The sequence below is a fragment of the Micropterus salmoides genome, unplaced genomic scaffold (genome assembly GCF_014851395.1).
Source record: "Micropterus salmoides isolate LMB-PRFRI ecotype aquatic unplaced genomic scaffold, ASM1485139v1 Ms_hic_scaffold_1, whole genome shotgun sequence".
Taxonomy (NCBI): domain Eukaryota; kingdom Metazoa; phylum Chordata; class Actinopteri; order Centrarchiformes; family Centrarchidae; genus Micropterus; species Micropterus salmoides.
In genome coordinates, this window is record NW_024040040.1 from 58,514,416 (window position 1) to 58,529,251 (window position 14,836).

The 14,836-nt window shown below is 39.1% G+C and overlaps 1 protein-coding gene across 3 annotated transcripts in view; it reads left to right on the plus strand.

The window, feature by feature from the left end:
• The first annotated feature begins 459 nt into the window (after positions 1–459).
• Positions 460–14,836, plus strand: part of vps37c (VPS37C subunit of ESCRT-I) — a 35,949-nt gene continuing 21,572 nt past the window's right edge. The window contains exons 1-8 of one of the 3 annotated variants that reach the window (XM_038733417.1): positions 460–685; positions 3,398–3,455; positions 3,644–3,671; positions 10,425–10,509; positions 10,608–10,718; positions 11,046–11,102; positions 11,450–11,623; positions 11,792–11,913. In XM_038733417.1, the coding sequence (XP_038589345.1) occupies positions 11,829–11,913 (85 nt within the window). In that variant the 5' untranslated portion in view covers positions 460–685; positions 3,398–3,455; positions 3,644–3,671; ... (3 more) ...; positions 11,450–11,623; positions 11,792–11,828. The remainder of the gene's footprint in view (positions 686–3,397; positions 3,456–3,643; positions 3,672–10,424; positions 10,510–10,607; positions 10,719–11,045; positions 11,103–11,449; positions 11,624–11,791; positions 11,914–14,836) is intronic. The other 2 variants (XM_038733409.1, XM_038733402.1) reach the window with 2 other exon arrangements.

Here is a 14,836-nt window from a genome sequence, read left to right on the forward strand (position 1 = left end):
AGAGTATTGACTTTGCTCATTTGACTCAGAATTTGTGCCTGTGGACTTAAGTACGATATCGATCATAGAACTGAGCACACTGTAAAAACCAAGGCCCTATCACTATGACGGTAACAGTAGCCTATGTCGGCCGTTGTCTGTTATAAGAAAGCACAAAATGTGTCAAACCTACCTTTTTTCTCTCGAAATTAGTTAATAAATGTGTCCTCCTTTATAAGTTAGGCTTCTTACGACCACTCTGATTTTTAAAGCGCCTCCCTGACTTCTCTTTTTGCAGGCGGGTTCGTACGAGGATTATTAGGAGCGCGAGAGAGATAGCGAGGGATAGACAACCGCCAGAGAGATAAGCAAGTGTTAAAGTTTTGTGCCCACTAAGCGACCAGGGCACCAACCATCTACTGCGCATGTGTGAAAAGAGTCCGCCAAGCTGACTCCTGAAAGTAGGTATATATTCGAGGCTAGAGAGAGAGAGAGAGAAAAGAGCGACAGCGAGACTGTCTCTGGATGAGGTCCAGCAGAGCTCCTCCTCCCCTTCTTCTCCTAGTTTCATGCATTCCAGAAATCTTTCTGTTGTCGGATTTTCACTGTTAAAAGTTCATCTGAAGGATTGTAAAGATTGTTTTCTCGTGTGACACATAAACCCTGTAGGAGGTATCTCAGGCTTGTAATCGCACACCTAGTCGAGGTAAGTAACATCCACTGCTTTTTATAACACTATTTTGATTCAAATGTTGTATGTTGCTAATGATACGTTTTTTGAAAGCTAAACAGAAAACAAGTGGGCTCGTGCAGTCCATAAAGGACAGCGACATATTTTCAGTTGTTTTGGCACAGTGGATTTGAACAGTGAAGTCACCAACTTTGACCTTTATTCCCAGTTTGTTTACATAAACATTAGATGACAGGATAAGGAATATGTCCATGTAGTGTCACAATCTTAGGTGACAAAATGCAATGGACATATATTACATAAACTACAAAAAAGCTTTAAATATTTGGTGTCAAACCCTTTGCTGTCAGTGACAGGGTGAGGACACCATCTGGCACTTGGTGTCTTCCAGTGATACTCTCTCAGCCCGTACTGCAGCCATGTTTACTCCTTGCTTGTTCTCTGGACTTTTTACCGGTCAAGTCAGATCCATCTCTCATATTAATGAATGCTTGCAGAAGGATTCACAAATGTATTTTGGGATTTATGTATAAATGACTCTCTCCACAAAAGTATTTTTCAGTTCTCCAAAAAAATAGGCATCACTGTAAATACATGTAAAACAAATCCACAAATAAAATAATGTTTGAAAAATTATTATGCACACACATATTTCTTGTTTTAAATAAATGTAATAGAAATTCACAAATATATATATATTTCAAAGTATTTGAAATTTTCATCAAAAACATATTTGAATGTTGTTACATTTATTGTACAACAGTTGAACTTGCATTACAAATCGCTTGTCATGACAAGTAAACTTAATTGCATTTGTGTGTGTGGGTTTTTTAATATACACTGCTCAAAAAAATAAAGGGAACACTTAAACAACACAGTGTAACTCCAAGTCAGTCACACTCCTGTGAAATCAAACTGTCCACTTAGGAAGCAATACTGATTGACAATCAATTTCATATGCTGTTGTGCAAATGGAATAGACAACAGGTGGAAATTATAGGCAATTAGCAAGACACCCCCAATAAAGGAGTGGTTCTGCAGGTGGTGACCACAGACCACTTCTCAGTTCCTATGTTTGCCTGCAACATCCTCCAGCATGGCCGGTTTGGCGCTGGGTCAGTAATGGTGTGGGGTGGCATTTTTTGGGGGGGCTGCACAGCCCTCCATGTGCTCGCCAGAGGTAGCCTGACTGCCATTAGGTACAGAGATGAGATCCTCAGACCCCTTGTGAGACCATATGGCTGGTGCGGTTGGCCCTGGGTTCCGCCTAATGCAAGACAATGCTAGACCTCATGTGGCTGGAGTGTGTCAGCAGTTCCTGCAAGAGGAAGGCATTGATGCTATGGACTGGCCCGTTCCCCAGACCTCATACAGGCACGTGGAGGCCACACACTACTGAGCCTCATTTTGACTTGTCACATCAAAGTTGGATCGGCCTGTAGTGTGGTTTTCCACTTTGATTTTGAGTGTGACTCCAAATCCAGACCTCCATGGGTTGATAGATTTGATTCCATTGATAATTTTTGTGTGATTTTGTTGTCAGCACATTCAACTATGTAAATAAAGGAGTATTTAATGAGATTATTTCATTCATTCAGATCTAGGATGTATTTTTTTTAGTGTTCCCTTTATTTTTTTGAGCAGTGTGTATATATTACCTTTATTTAACCAGAAAAAAACTCACTGAGATTAAAAGTCTTGCGTCCAGGCCAAGACAGGTTGCAGCACAGTTAACAAGGTTGCAGACATTATAACATATAAGAATTTCCCCTTGGGGATCAATAAAGAATTTCTGATTCTTATACAACATAAACATTAAACACAATTTACAATTGGAATAAATAGTAAGTTACAAGATAATAAAATATAAAAAATTAAGTAATAAACAACAAGGATCATCCAAGTAATCAATCATCATACATCAACATCTACAGCCAGAATTGCCAGCCTCCATGTTATTTAAAAGTACTTTAAAAGCAACCAGTGAAACCGGCTCCTGAAGATTCAGGACATTTTGCAGCTGATTCCAAGCGCAGCCACATACTGAAACGCCCCTTTTCCCAATACAGTCCAGACTTGAGGGACAGATAATAGTAATAAGTCCTCAGAATGAAGACAATGAAGACCACTCCTGTGCCTTTCTTTTGGATGTAGATTTGTAGGTCTGGGGGAAGCAGACCAAGAATAGCCTTATAAATAAGAATGTGCCAATGATTAAGTCTACGGGTGTACAATGTAGACCAACCAACCTGATCATACAAGGAGCAATGATGAGTAAGGGCTCTAATGTTTGTGATGAACCTCAGAGCTCCATGGTAAAGATTATTAACAGTTTCAGGCTTTGAATGGATGCATGTATGTATATATCATCGCCATAGTCCAGCACTGACATAATAGTACAGCAGAAAGTCTCCTTTGGGCCTCAAAGGAAAAATACAACTTGTTTCTAAAATAAAAACCCAATGTCACCTTCAGTTTTTTCACCAGTTGCTGAATGTTTAATGGTTTTAAGGTTTAAAAGAGAGAAAATCACCAATTAGGATACCAAGATACCTGTTTTGAGATACAGACTCACTCTCAGAGCCCTGAGAAGTGGTGATGGATGGAAGGTTCAGTGACTTTAATTTTGTGTTGGAAAACAAGATATGTTTTGTTTTGTCATAAACTAGATTTTAAATTTGCTTTGGAGACATTTTGATCAAGAATGTTGTTTTTTCATATAAATAGGAGTGGTCCCAGCACTGATCCCTGGGGCACACCCTTGGATATACTAAGAGGGCTAGAGGTGAGACTGTCTACCTGCACGCACTGCAATCTACCAGATAGTTTCCAAACCAGCAGAGTGTTTGTTCTGATAATCTGACACTGAAGTCTTTGTTTTAATACTGTGTAATCCATGGTATCAAAAGCCTTAGATAGGTCAATGAAGAGAGCTGCACAATGTTGTATCTATGGCATTACTTTTACCCACAGGTCAGCCTCAACATAGAGCTCTCCACAGGTATGTGATTACTCTTCTGTCATGCATAATTAAATATGTTTGTGTTATGCATGCTTGCTAACTTAGTTAGCTAGCTGGCTAATGGATTATTCTAGGTTGTTTATCAGAATTATAGTAACGTTGTTAGCTAGCTACATCACTAACAGCTACCAGACTCCGTGTTGAGATTGACTTGCAGGTGGACGTAACACTACGTGATTACATTAAATAACACCCTCCAATGTCAGGGTTGTGTGGTTGAAAGGTTGGTGGACCCAAATGCAGGACACGTAGGCTGATTGGTACAGTTTTAAAAGTTTATTAACAAACAAAGCGAGCACACTTACAATGAGTGGCTGAGTCCAGGAAATCCAAAAATAACAGTTCAAACAAACCAGGTGACCCAACTGAAAAAATCCAAGAAGGGAAAATAATCCAGTCTCAAAAAGTGAACATGTAAACAATTGCACATCAATAAATATTTGCTGCTGGAAGGTGCAACTGTAAACAGAGAGAGTAAGAGAGAATACGAATGTGTATTTCACTTTACACATAATCATAATATTATAAATAAATCACGTAATAGTTCTTCCCTTTATCAGCACTATTTAAGTCTAAACAAAGCTACAAGAAACCATTTCTTACCCACCATCGGTATAAATCATGCCATCTATGAGTCAGTGAGCTGCTGCTGAATGCATCTAATACTACATGACTGTTTACAACTTTGAGATTTCATTTACCTACAACTACAACCAGAGCCGTTACAGCTCTGACTACAGCGTTTCATATCTACGTCACAAAAAGAGGAGCTACAGGATGCCATGTTATTTTCTTGTTCAGCTAACGTTTATTTACATGTCCACTCTGGTTTAATCATTTCAGACACACCGACCTAGACAGGTGGCTCGCAGGTATATTTAGAATACGTCAGAATATAGTTTAATGGGTTATTACGACGTTAGCGCTCCTCCGCTGATAAACACGGCATTAGCTTTGTGGCTAATTTAGCAACATGCAGCCTTAGCTGCTGTACGTGGAATATTTTGGAGAATATTTAGATGTGATGAACTAGGGACAAATGTGGACTATTCGCTAGAACTTAGAATGCGGTAGACTGCGGTCGCCGATTAGTGTTGTATCGTTCAAAGAACGTTTTGTTCATTTGACCTAATCTTGTATGTGACTCAGGAGAAACGTGTTGTTTCAGTGAGTAATTCGTTCATAGTTTTGGACTCTTACCAACACTTGTCACACGGCAGCTACATGGGAAACAGAATTGATTAGTTCAGGACTCATAACTGTGGGTCTCTGGGTTTGAGTCGTTCATTTTTTACGTGACATCGCAGCTACTGTGGAGCAGGAATGAACTAATCGTTCACCACTCACATGGGTCCTCAGAGTCTGTCTTCACTGGGCAGGCTGAGTTACTGCCAGCACCGGAGAATGAGAGGCAAGTCGGTTTTCAGGTAACAGTCACTGGACTGACATTTTATATGTGTATATATATATATATATATATATATATATATATATGTTTTGATCATTTTGTGATATTTAACAAAGCATAACATTATTACAGCACAGTGATGTTGTGCCATAGTTTTAACACAGCCGTAACTTAAGTCCTGCTAGTGTTTACAGCTAACTACAGCTAACAGCTGATGAGAGTTATTCTGGGTCCGCTCCACTTCTGGGGCCGTATTACAGAAAGTTCCTATCTTAAGTCTTAAGCTAAGAGAGGAAGAGTCAAAGATTTTTTTTCCCCAATTTGGTAAAACAGAAGCAAATCCTAACTAACTTTAGGAATACTTTCTTATCTTACTCTTATCTCAGGTTAGGAAATCCTAAATACTCAATCCAACATCGGTTATCAACTTTTATGTCTGTCACCTAGCAACCGATGCCACTTTTCTCATTTCACCGAGCTAAACGGCTTTTAATCGCTGTTTTTTTGTAGTTTTCTTTTTATGAAACATACCCTGAAAATGGAGCAGATGACTTAGAGGTGTTTGAAACCTCTGTTGAGAAATCCAAATCCACATAACGCTTAACTGGTCTAAAATCACAGGCACAGTCTCCGCCGCATATCTGGCATCCAGCGGAGCGCTGATGTTGTCAAAAAGAAAATAAGTCCATTTACAGTGATATGAAGACCCAGGCAACTGTTGTGTCTAAAGAGCAGATGAAACCGTTGGTGGCTCCTCCTGTGCTCCCTCACTGACCCAATCTTAATTTAATGTTGCGAAGAGTGGTAGATCTGTGCTATAGTTGCTGGCTGCTCCTGCCTTGTATCACTATAGCCTAGTATAAACAAATTGCTTCACATTTGCCTTTTAATTCAATTCAATTAAATTTTATTTATAGTGCCAAATCACAACAACAGTTATCTCACAGCGCTTTTCATAAAAGAGCAGGTCTAGACCGTACTCTGTGATGTTATTTACAGAAGCCCAATAGTTCCAACCAAGAGCAAGCACTATGCGACAGAGGCAAGGAAAAACTTCCTTTGAAGAGGCAGAAACCTCGAGCAGAACCATGGCTCAGGTGGGCGGCCATCTGCCTCGACCGGTTGGGGGTGAAGGAGAGGGGCATGGTATAGATATGTATAGTAGTGTTAATGATAACAATCATAATGTTAATGATTATAATAACAATGAGAACAATAGGACTAGTAACAATAGTTGTTGTAGCAGAGGGTGTTGAGCAGGAACACGGGGGCAGCAGGTGACCCGCAACCACAGATCCAGACTCCACAGCTCCAGAGCCAGAAACACCTGCAGGAAGTGATAGGAGGGGAGAGGAGAGGGACGAGAAAGCACAAGACTACTGGAAAGGGGAGAAGTCGAGTTAACATGCATTAATGGGATGAGGTTGCATACAGAGGGAGAGAAAGTAGAGGAGAGAGGAGCTCAATGTATCATGGGAAATCCCCCGGCAGTCTAGGCCTATAGCAGCATAACTAAGGGATGGTTCAGGACTCACCTGAGCCAGCCCTAACTATAAGCTTTATCAAAGAGGAAAGTCTTAAGCCTGCTCTTAAATGTGGAGATGGTGTCTGCCTCCTGAACCCAAACTGGAACCTGGTTCCACAGGTTGGTGCAGCGCTGTTGTGGCATCCCACTCTCACTAACAATTACATTCTGTGACAGGCTTATGCACACATAAACACACAGACACACAGACACACACACACACACACACACACACACACACACATACACTCACACAAAGACACACATACTCACATAGACAAAAAAAACAGACAAAGGAGTATATTAAAAGTCTCTTAATAAAGTAAAATCTGTCTGCAACAACGTGGTATCCAGCTCCTAATACTGTATACCAGGCTGCTGTGCAGGACAGGTTAAAATTAAATAAAAAAGCAGAATAGTGGCTGCTGCAAGCAACAGAGAAAACAAGCGTGCACTTCATTTCTAAGTGAGGCTACAGCCCCTTGACAAAAAGGAAGTACTTTTTTTGTTTTTTTTTTCATTGAAAAACTACATATAGCCCCTTTAAAGTTCCAGAGTGTGTAATATTTGAAAGGGTCTATTGACAGAAATGCCATATAATATACATACCTATGTCTGCTGTGGTGTATAAAGATTATTACCTTCGAATGAGACCTCGCAGGTTCTCTTATATGGAAGTTGCCATGTTGCGCCGCCATGTTCATACAGTAGCCCAAATGGACAAACTGCTCTTCAGAGGGCATTTTGTTACTACATTAAATACATAGAAGAAGAAGAAGCAGAACAAGTAGTAGTGGTTGTAGTAGTAGTAATAGTACTAGCAGTAGTAGTAGTTGTAGTAGTAATAGTACTAGTAGTAGTAGTAGTTGTCTGGTTTAGTAAGTAAGTAAGAAGGTAAGTGAAATTTGGACAAATGGAGGCCCACACAAGAGCACAAGAGCCGACAGAGACTTGCTTGTTTGAAATGGAGGGGTGAGCGGTGGTGACTGATGGTGTATTCATGTGGTGTTGGAATAATCAGAATTTCTTTTTGCTCCTTACCTAGGACATAAAGAACAGGACATACGGAACAGTATATTAATATATAATGAGACACGAATAATAAAAACTTTGCCAGGGGTAGTCTATATTATATAAAGACCATATGTTGAAAGTTTTGGTTGGATTTAGAAATTAAATTGATATAATGTACAGCCTCATGGAGAAAAGATACAAACTACGTTTTTTTTACTGCTGAAATTACATTTATGAATGTGGATTTTTGCCATTAGAATAGTAGAATATTTTCCTAACATGTAATTTGTAACATGGTTATAATGGTTAGTTTGCTGTCCATGCAGAGTGAACTAATGCTAATCCAACACATATTTGTTGTAGCGTTCATGTTAATTCCAGGAACATGTGAATGCAGCGTGATGCTATTAAAACTTACGCACTGAACCATTAAGGAAAAACATGTTAGTTATGTTCACAACGATCCACTGGTTAAGTGAAAATACAATCAAATGAAGGATAATGACTTTGTTTTTAGACTAGTGGTGCACAAAATGTTCCCCTCATTTCCACAGAGCCTTATCAATATACCACCCCACCCCCATCCCCCTCAGTCCCCACTCTTTTCTTTCTCTCCCTGTCCTCCTCCTTTCCTCACACCACATCTGCTTTTCATCCTGCTGCATTCCTGTCTTTCCTAAGAGGATTGTGACATGTGGTTTTGATGAACTAACACACTCTCTCTGTACCTCATTTTGTTCTCTATTTCTCAATCCCTTCCCCTGTCCAAACAGATACAACACACATGCTACTTAGTTTCAATGGTTTCCCACTGTTCTTTGCCCTCTCCAGTGGTGTGTCTCATGATCATGTGGTCTACCTCTGTTGTTCTTTGGCTCTATTCATGTCTTTTCTTGTACAGTCTGCTACTCTTTCTCTCTGATTATGTTTTTTTAACATTAACATTTAACATTATTCGCTATTGACAACATTTATTCTTTGGAAAAGATTATATTCCTGCAGTCAAACCAATTTTGATTCAACCTTTCATTTTATCTACCCTAAATAACTTTTCATTTTATCTACCCTAAATAAGAGGGACAAACATCCTGACAAACTGTTTAATGCAAGGCTTTTACATTTCAACAGGTGCTCGGTCTGTTACATTTACTGTACTGTGTACATTGGGAAGGAATATCAGTAGAAAATAATAACACAGCAGGTTCTGCTATCAAGTCCACATGTCTGACTGCTAAAGCACACCCTCAAAATGATTAATATAGTGTTTCTAATAATGGGGAACAAACAAATGTTAAGTTTAGGAACAGGGTTAAAGCCAATGTCAAAGAATCACCTTTTATGTGCTGTCATATCATCACATCATAAAGTATGATCTTGCACTCAAACAAACTTTATTTGGGTTTATTGGACACATTCTACTCTTTTCTATTGTAAAGAATAGTGCTATTCGTTAATTAAATAATTACCCTGCAATTATTTTATATGTACTGGGTAGTTGACAAAGTATTTACATTTTTTTTTCTAGGTCGCTCCTAAATGGAAAATTGTTACTTCTACCTACCAGTAAATACCCTGTAGCTATTTCATTGCCACCTGATATGTGCGTAATATTTACACTGTAATTTATGGACCTTAAAGGTGGAATATGTGATTCTGGAGAAATCGAACACCATGACAAATACCACGATACAGAGCACAACAATGACACAGCGAGTAATGTAACTAATGTTAGCTAAATTGTGGGTTAACAAACTGACTACAACTGCTGCTGCACAGCTAATATTAAGATAATATGCAGAGAGGACAAGACGATCGCAGAGCCAGCACAGCAGCTCCAATACAAAAAATGTATTGCAACAGTAGGATATTAAAATACTACAATACTATTCAATAGGACAATTCAAAATGAATGCATTGTTGCAGTACATGTACTGTGAATTGTCATTTATCAAACTGTTACTACTTGACAGCTATTCTGCTGCTGAACACACTGTGTAAGTACATCTGATGGAGGCTACTCTCACGTGGCAGCGCTCCTCCTTGTTTACAAAGCTTGACCGGACTCGAACAGAATGTCTGACACACAGCCACGAAGTCTTTAACGAGCTAGCATGTTGCACTTCTGAAAGTTTGTTGAAGTGACAAGCTCTTGCTAGCACGCTGACTCTTCAATATGACTGTGTGTGTGTGTGTGTGTTAGTGTGTGTGTGGAGGAGCCATTCCGTCTATGACTTAAATCATAGGGCCTTACTAACATCAAAACAACAGCATGTTACTAGAAAGTAAGCTGAATGTCCTTGGGCAAGTCATTAAACATTTCTGACACACACATCATGGCTGGGGCGACTGGAATAGTGTTGTTTGGCAGGGTGTGGGCCATTTTGTTTGTTTCCCATTTGCAGAGCCAAGGCTGAGTGTTTTTCAGCACCGCACAGAATGGACAGCTAGTGGTCTGTGAGGAGATATTTGCTGTATTTGACAAAAAGATTGGATTAGAATTGCTTAACCCACCTTTAATCTTTATCCGGTATATCCTATATTTGTGCATTGTAGTCTTCTAACTAGGCCTCTCCATCCTCTGCTGATATCTTAATGCACTGTTACAGGAGCACAATCTCTGAAGATCAGAATTTTGGGTTACAGGGCTGGGGACTGAGGGAGAGTTCACTTGGCTGGTGACAACGCGTGAAATTTCTGATGTTTGTTTATGTGTTAATATTGATGTAATCCAAAGTGGATTAAATTTGGTTTGATTTTAACAATAGTGGGCTTTCGTGTTTTGCAGTAACATGTCCTCTGAGGGGACAGTGCCAGCAGGTGAAACCAGGTTACATCGACTCTTCGCCTGGTTTGACCCTGAAAGTGCTGCGGTGAGATCAGGACGTTGACTTTATTTGAATTCAAAGTCTAACTTCCTATAAATTATTACTAAACTAGAGTGTAATTCCAAATCTGTGCCTCTGTGTAGGTGGTGACCATCCTTTTGGGGCTGTTCCAGGTGCTGCTGTCTGTCCCGCTAGCTTATGCTGACCAAACTCTGCCAAAGCTCTACATACTGCCACTTGTCTTAGGAATTTTAGTATGTATTCTTATTCTAATTCTTAGTCTATTGTTAGTTTCAGCTACCTTAAGCACAGAATAGAAAAAGCATTTCATAAATGATGCTACTGTAAACATTGTATCACTCTTAAAAGAGTCTTTAATGACATGGGGGAGAAAGGGTCAAATTTACCAAAAGGTATATTAATCTGATCTTGCAGATTGTCAGCATTCACATATGACTTTATACAACATTACAGTCCATTATAAGGCAAGAATGCAATAGCCAAATATAACTCAAATCAATGTACAATGCATAAGCATTTTGCTTTAGAGCTCAACCTCAATATCACATATGTGTGTGCAGATTGTGGCAGGAGGATCATTCACCATGGCCAATGAGAGGAACCCCAGCAGACTACTGGTATGTTCACATAGGATCTGCCCAGCATAGAAATATCATAGAAGATTTCCATTCTAACAGCATTTAGGCTAAAAACTTAGCCCTTACAGTATTGAAGGTTTTTTATTTCACATTCCACAAAATATTTTGTAAGCAATAAGATGTCATGTAAGCTCAAGTGTTACAATGTGTAATTTAAGAATTTCACATTCATGATATTCATAGTCAGCCCAAGGAATAACTTAAGTGTCAGGCCATGTTTTTGTGATATTACATTACTTGTAATAATAATAAGACTACTACAATATAACCAGTGTATGGGTGTTTCGAAGTGCACAGTGATGGATCTTGACTGCCCCCCTCCACAGCTTCGGAGTTGTGCATGCAGTAATGTGGTTGGCCTGCTGGGGGCGCTGCTCGCCTTCTGCCTCTACTGCTACAGCTTCATCATTTTACACAAAAAAGAGTTGTGTGTGTACGTTTCTCTTGGCCATGAATACGGACGACATTCAAGTTATGGGTGTCCTGGGGAGCTTCTGCAGGTCAGTGTGTTTCTTTTATCAAACTTTTCTTTCCTAGGAAAAATAAAAATAGAGAGATAAGGAAAAGTGGATTATGTTAAGTAGATTATGTAATGTAAGTTATTGCAGAAGGAGATGTAGTTAGTCACTTCAGTGTGTGTGTATGATGCGTTTTCTTGTCTCCTGCAGGCCTATTGCTGGAGTGTGACACTGCTGCTGCTGCTGCATGACACTTGGGCTGCGGTCCTGCACTGCCTCCTGTCTGTCTCTGCTCTCAAAGCCCTCAGAAGAGACTAATACACACATACATGGTGAATAACTCCTTATCAGCAGCTGAATTGAAAACCACTTGTTTTTCCCTTACAAATGTTTAAAAGCAGATTTCTCTTTTAGTGGATTTGGAGTTTTCATAGTACGGATGAAAATGTGTTCTGACATCATAGAGTCTGACATCACAGCAGTGGCCGGCAGGAAATAAGTTCTTAGCACAGAATTAAATAGTCAGTAAATAGATGATGAAATATTTTACAACGTCACGTGATTATGTCACGTAGTGAAGGTCCAGTATGCCTGTTCCTGGATTGGTACTTTCCAATGGTCATATATGTCGTTTTGTGAGGCAATGACAAACGACCCATTTTGTTGTTTCGGTATGTAAATGTATTTGTATAGCGCCTTTCTAGTCTTTTCGACCACTCAAAGCGCTTTTACACTACATCTGCATTCACCATTCACTCACATTCACACACTGAGCCTAAGTGCTCAAACAGAAATTAACTTTCAAGGAAATTCATGTTAAAGATAATACATGAAAATAAAGTTATTTTTAAATCATCATTAATATTTATATTATAATATATCAGTGTATATGTGGTCGGATCAATAACCCTAAACATTAGTACAGAAATACCAAAGTAGGTTTGAGGTAATTTAGAAACAGTTTGTCCACCAGACAGCTCTGACAAGCTGATTTTTACACTGTAAAATGTCAATCACAAAATCAGTTAATCAATAAATAAAACATTTAAGTGATCCTTATTAAGATACAGTAGTTTATTGATGTTATGTTTCAAAAATATTATTGCCCGATATATATCTTCTGTCTTTAAAAATAGCAATATCAATATCGGCCTCTAAAATCCATTGTTGGTCGGGTGCAATACAACCCATGCCAAGTGACTTAATTGGCTGCTGCGTGTGCGACTTAATCATGCTATACGGTCAAAAGAAGCCTGTAGCATTAGAGGCACTATTTAAGAAACAGCAGCCTGTTGCACCAGCAATACGTAAGTTCTACCTTAAGTTAGGGTCCACACTAAACAATATGTTGAAACTAGTTACTATTAGTTTATTAAGGTTTTGTCATCTGTTTGTCTCTCTCTCTTTTTCAACGTTTGCAATACTGAAAAGGCTAACCGCTAAAAATAGCAACAAACCAACAAAAAGGGACCTATACAAGGAAATAATTATGATTAGGTGATAACTATGAAACCTTAATCTACGGCTAGTCTCAGAGACATCGAGTGGTAAAACTGTTAACTACAACATAGACGTAATTTAACGGAGCCCGAAACAAACGTAGTGTAACGAAAGTGTAACGGGCATATGAAATTGTAACATTATAACTTATATATTTATATACTATTATGCCCTCATATTTCAAAATCTATGTTTGAGCCCCCCCCCCCCCCTTTTCTCTGGTGATTTTGGAGTTGGCTAGGCGAGAAGGTTTACTATGAGTGGCTAGTCAATCAATCACTCCACATCTGACATAATTAAACGGTTGAAACGCGGACAAAAAACGTGTAAGTTAGGCCTATAGAAAACATCCGACGCAACGCAAAGGAGATGCTGAAAAGTTACGGGAGAAAAAATACGAGTTTGCTGAAGGCAGCTAAGTGCCTCAATATTACAGACTTTTCTTCTGTGCTGCTGTTATTACAGCCTACCTGAAGACAACAGTGCCTGCAGCAGGGTGGGGAGTAACTTGTTACAAGTAACTTTACGCAAATTTGCAAAAATAAATAAATAAAAATAAGTCATTGCCTTTTCACGTTCCTTTATTATTTATATTTTTACTCTTTAATCCAATATTTTCTTTGGCATGTAATCTACTCTTAATTTCGCACATTTTCAATTCATACCTTCATTTTAACCAGTCTGTGATCTGCATTTTGCTTCATTAACTGAAATGAGCTGTCATCCAGGCTGTGTGCGCTCAGTTAAGCAGAAGAGCCTGGTATAATTTGCTCCTCCTGATCCCAGTCACCCCCCCCCCTTTGAAAACGATGCGCCATGACAACCACTTGACTATTTTATGGAGGACTTTACACCTATTAAGGACTAGGTGTAAGATTTAAGTTGTAACTTATGTCTACGTTGGACGTATTTCAGCTGGTGCAACCCTTAAAACGTTAGTAGCACGTAAACTCCGACTTAGAAATTACGTTCAAACTAGGCTAATTTTGAACATACACATAGTTGGTGCAACCCAGTGCAGAAGACTGGAAGCAGCAAACTTCACCTCTAAAGCTCAGTTAACATGTTAACTCCTACTAAAAGCACACATTCTAGTTTTTACTTTACTCTGTTTGTGTATGAATTAAACGCTAAACCTTCTTCCTGTTTTCACACTAAGCTAAGTTTCTGTGTCCATCACCGTACTAAAAGCGACACAGTCAGTGTTATTACCTTCAGCAGATGGTGGTCAGTGTGTCCCAGTTTGGAGAAGCAGAGAATTTTACTGACACATAAGCTAAGCAACCTACTGCTGTGGACAGAGTCAGCAGCTAATGTATTTTAGACACCTGAAAGAAGGCCCACCAGAAAAAATGTATATCAGTTCAAGTTTACCTTGCCATCAGACAGTTATTTCCTTTGGAACTACATTTTCCCAACCGTAGAACTTCCAAATCCCTACGCATAAGAGCAAAAAATAAGCAACTGATTCAAAGCAACAATAGCATTCAGTCCAGTATTCTCTGTCTTTAAGCTCTGGTTTGGCTCTTCAGCTGCTAGATATTTGACTTTCTTCACAAGCTAATCTGTAACTGTGTTTTTGCCATCTGATGCTGCACATCTGCACACACACTCTGACTTTGTACAGCTGCTTTAAAATATGCTGCCTGCTGGAAACACTTGCTAATAGCAGTAACCATACAGTGCACATAGAACCAAACAACTGCCTAAAATAGGCATTGAAACTCCATACAACTAAGGAAAAGACATTTTACA